This window comes from Mandrillus leucophaeus, unplaced genomic scaffold (genome assembly GCF_000951045.1).
Source record: "Mandrillus leucophaeus isolate KB7577 unplaced genomic scaffold, Mleu.le_1.0 Scaffold26, whole genome shotgun sequence".
Lineage (NCBI taxonomy): Eukaryota > Metazoa > Chordata > Mammalia > Primates > Cercopithecidae > Mandrillus > Mandrillus leucophaeus.
The window spans coordinates 2,632,762-2,635,882 of record NW_012102698.1 but is presented as its reverse complement, the minus strand read 5'-3'; the positions used below and the strand labels follow the sequence as shown (position 1 = coordinate 2,635,882).

Sequence of the window (3,121 nt, the reverse complement as noted above, 5' to 3'; positions counted from 1 at the left end):
GACCGGTGGGTATCTGCCATCTTTCAGGTCCCAAATAATGGCCATGGGCCAGATAAGGACACACAAGGAGGACCCCGTGCTAAGAGTGGGCACCTGGATTTGGGGTACCTGCCACCCTCCCCGCAATCTGTCGTTCGGCCTGAGGCCACCAAAGCTGTCCTGCCATGGAGTCAGTGATTCCTGGAGGCCCTCACCTGCCCTGGGCCACCCTGTGGCATGGATGCTGAGCAGACAGGCTTCAGAGCAGGAGGGGATGGTGGTGCCCAGGGCTTGACGAGGAAGCATTTGGGGTTCCCAGGGCAGGCAGGACCCAGTAACTGCTGTGTCTGTGCCTTTCCAGAAATCCAGAGCAAGCGACAGGAGCGGAAGAGAAGAAGCACAGCCAACCCTGCCTACAGCGGCCTCCTGGAGACCGAGGTGGGGGACCTGCCGGCCCCATGCCACCAGGAGGGTAGGGGGCTCCCAGTGCACAGCCTCCAGGAAAAGCTCCAGGGCCTCCCTCATTCGCTTTGCTAACCACCCTCCTCGTCTTTCCCTCCTGGGCGTGGGGCCGAGGGATGACTGTAAATAATACCTCTCTCATCACCTCCGAGTTCAGAATCAATTGATAGGAAGATGCAGAAGAGGAGATGTCAGTTTATTCCTAATGGAGGCTGCCCTGGGGAGCGTGGCCTCATGGGAGGTGCACCGGCTTCTAGACTCTTCACCCTGAATGATCAGGCGAATCCCCGGTCACAGGCAAGGCTGGACACCCCGGCCTCCCTGGACCACCTCACACCTCGTCTAGAGCCTGTGCCGTCCACTCATGGCTGGGAGAGGCGGAGGCTGTACACAGCCTGGAGCAGGCGGGCACCATAGAGGAAGGCTCAGAAGGGGCTGGGTGGGCGTGGCCAGTGCCCTTCCCTTCTGTCAGTTGGAGCGTCCATCCCCAGGGGTGGGGGTGGGAAACCGAGAGCCTGCACCAACATGGGTCCAGTGCAGCAGGGTTGGGACTTCAGGATGCCATAGGGGAACCAGGGCCTCTCCCGTGAGCTTGTCCCCAGGGAAAAACCAGATCATAAATGATACCTTCCTGCCCTTGTAAATGACAATCCAAAATTCTTCGGTTAAAATCCTAGTGTCATCTCCCCAAAGCCAGCTCTGCAGGGTCTGTTGGGACGTTTAGCTCTGAGGCTCAGGGCTTTCTTAGGGGCAGTGTCTTGGAGCCTTTCTCTGGGATGGAAGCCGTTTCCTTAGAGCTCCGAAGTCCAGAGCTTGGGGCAGCTGTCCTGAGGGAAACGATGTGCCCCAAGGTCAGTGCCTGGTGTGTGGCAGACGCCAGCTCTGTGAGATCTGCAGGAAGGCGAGGAAAGTGCAGTCTCACCTCCCAGGGTGCGGGCTAGTCTGGGCCACTGTCTGGAATCCTGAGTCTGGGGAGCCTGAGCTCAAGTGGGAGGGAGGCATTTGGCACAGAGTGGCAGCCAGTTCCAGGCCCTGCCATTGCCCTGTCTGTGGGGAGAGCCCACCGTGGGGCGTCCTCTGGCCTCGTCAGCCTGTCCACGCCTTTCCTCTTCTTCTGCCTGCCCCGCTCCTGTTCCAAGAACGTGCCCCACGTGGGCCATTTCACACCATTCACTTCCTCTTCCTTCCTCTGAGCAAGCCCTGTCCGCCGACTCGGACCCTGCATAAGAGCATCGTGGAAGTGTTTTCAGCCTCCACCCAAGGAAATGGTGTGTTCTCCACACAGTGAGGGCTCCATTCCTTTAGATTGGTTCGTTCATGAAAATGCGGGCTGCTCTGTGGACGAGGCGTTACCCTAGGCTCCCGAGTCTGAGGCCAGGGCCAGAGACGGCGTAAGCAGGTCAGGAGTCAACCCAAGGTCCCGCGACCCTGAGCCTGGAGCAGTCACACAGCCCAAGGGGGCCCTTCCCCAGGTCCACAGCCTGACCACACCGAGAGAAATGGTGTCAAATCCAGCAACACAGTTCTACGACAGCCGCAGCCAAAGCCACTTCAAACCACCAAGGTCTAGACCGGTGTGGCCTGTGGTTGCCAAAGCCAGGACTAAGGCTGCTCTTCTGGAATGTTCCAGAAACCTTTGTCCACATGTGATGTTTAAGGCCACATGCCAAGAAGTGGAATCTGGGGGAGCCAGTCTATAACACCCATTTCTCCACCTGACTCCAGACCCAGTTGAGAGGCAGGAGACAGGTGGAGAAAGTGACGTGCACCGTGTGACTGATGTGCCCCACGGACGGCCCTTTGTGAGCTAGATGCACCCACAGGTGCAGAGAGGGTGTCCTAGACCTCCTGCAGGCAGAGCCTTTGTCGACTTCCCTGCCCCGCCCCGCCCTCAGCCATCCCTGCGTCCTTCTGCCTTGTATTTGTTCCTGTTCCTGCCCCTGGCAGGGGGTGTTCAGCCAGAGCCTGCAGCCCTGGGTGGGGACCCTGTCCCAGAGTGAGTCCTGACCTGGGGTGGCGTCACCACCGAGGAGAGCCTGCAGACGATGGGGTGTGGTGTTCTGTGTTCTGTCCCTGCAGAGGAAACGGCTGGCCTCCAACTATCTCAACAACCCCCTGTTCCTCACAGCGAGAGGTAAGCACCGGCTTCAGGCTTTCTGCCAGAGCTGCTCAGGGCCACGGGGAGTCATCCCTGGGTGGTCCTCCACGCCTGGGCCTGGGCAGGGCTGCCCGCCTCCCACTGGGCTGACCTGGGCAGAGGAAGGTGAGGACGCTATGCTGAGTGGAGCCTCCCACCTCCCCGCTCCTCCTGCAGCCTGTGTGTGAGCTTGGAGCTGTGGTCTGGGGGAGGTCCACAGCCTGGGCCATAGGTGTGAGCATGACTGATGTGGCATCTGCAGGTGTGACCCAGCCCGGGTGCTGCTGCTTCCATATTCCCCTGGAGATGACCTCTCTTCCCCACACGCAGTCAGCCTCTGATACTCCTGGGCTGGGCTGGTGCCTCTCAGCCCACACCTTGCCCACCCTCCTCTGCCTGCTCTGGGCATTGGAAGAGCACAGGCTGGACTGGGGTGGGGGTCTCAGCCCAGCTCTGCCTCTGCCTCGCTGTGTGCATTGCTCTGGGCCGAGGGCTCCTGTACAAGGCATCAGGCCAGATATTCAGACTGGGACCTGGCCTGAG

The 3,121-nt window shown here is 60.1% G+C and overlaps 1 protein-coding gene across 1 annotated transcript in view; it reads left to right on the top strand.

Moving 5' to 3' along the window:
• PHF21B (PHD finger protein 21B) overlaps positions 1-3,121 on the top strand; it is a 144,544-nt gene that overhangs the window by 121,320 nt on the left and 20,103 nt on the right. Inside the window, exons 7-8 of the mRNA XM_011984028.1 lie at positions 341-417; positions 2,521-2,575. Coding sequence (XP_011839418.1) covers positions 341-417; positions 2,521-2,575 — 132 coding nt within the window. The remainder of the gene's footprint in view (positions 1-340; positions 418-2,520; positions 2,576-3,121) is intronic.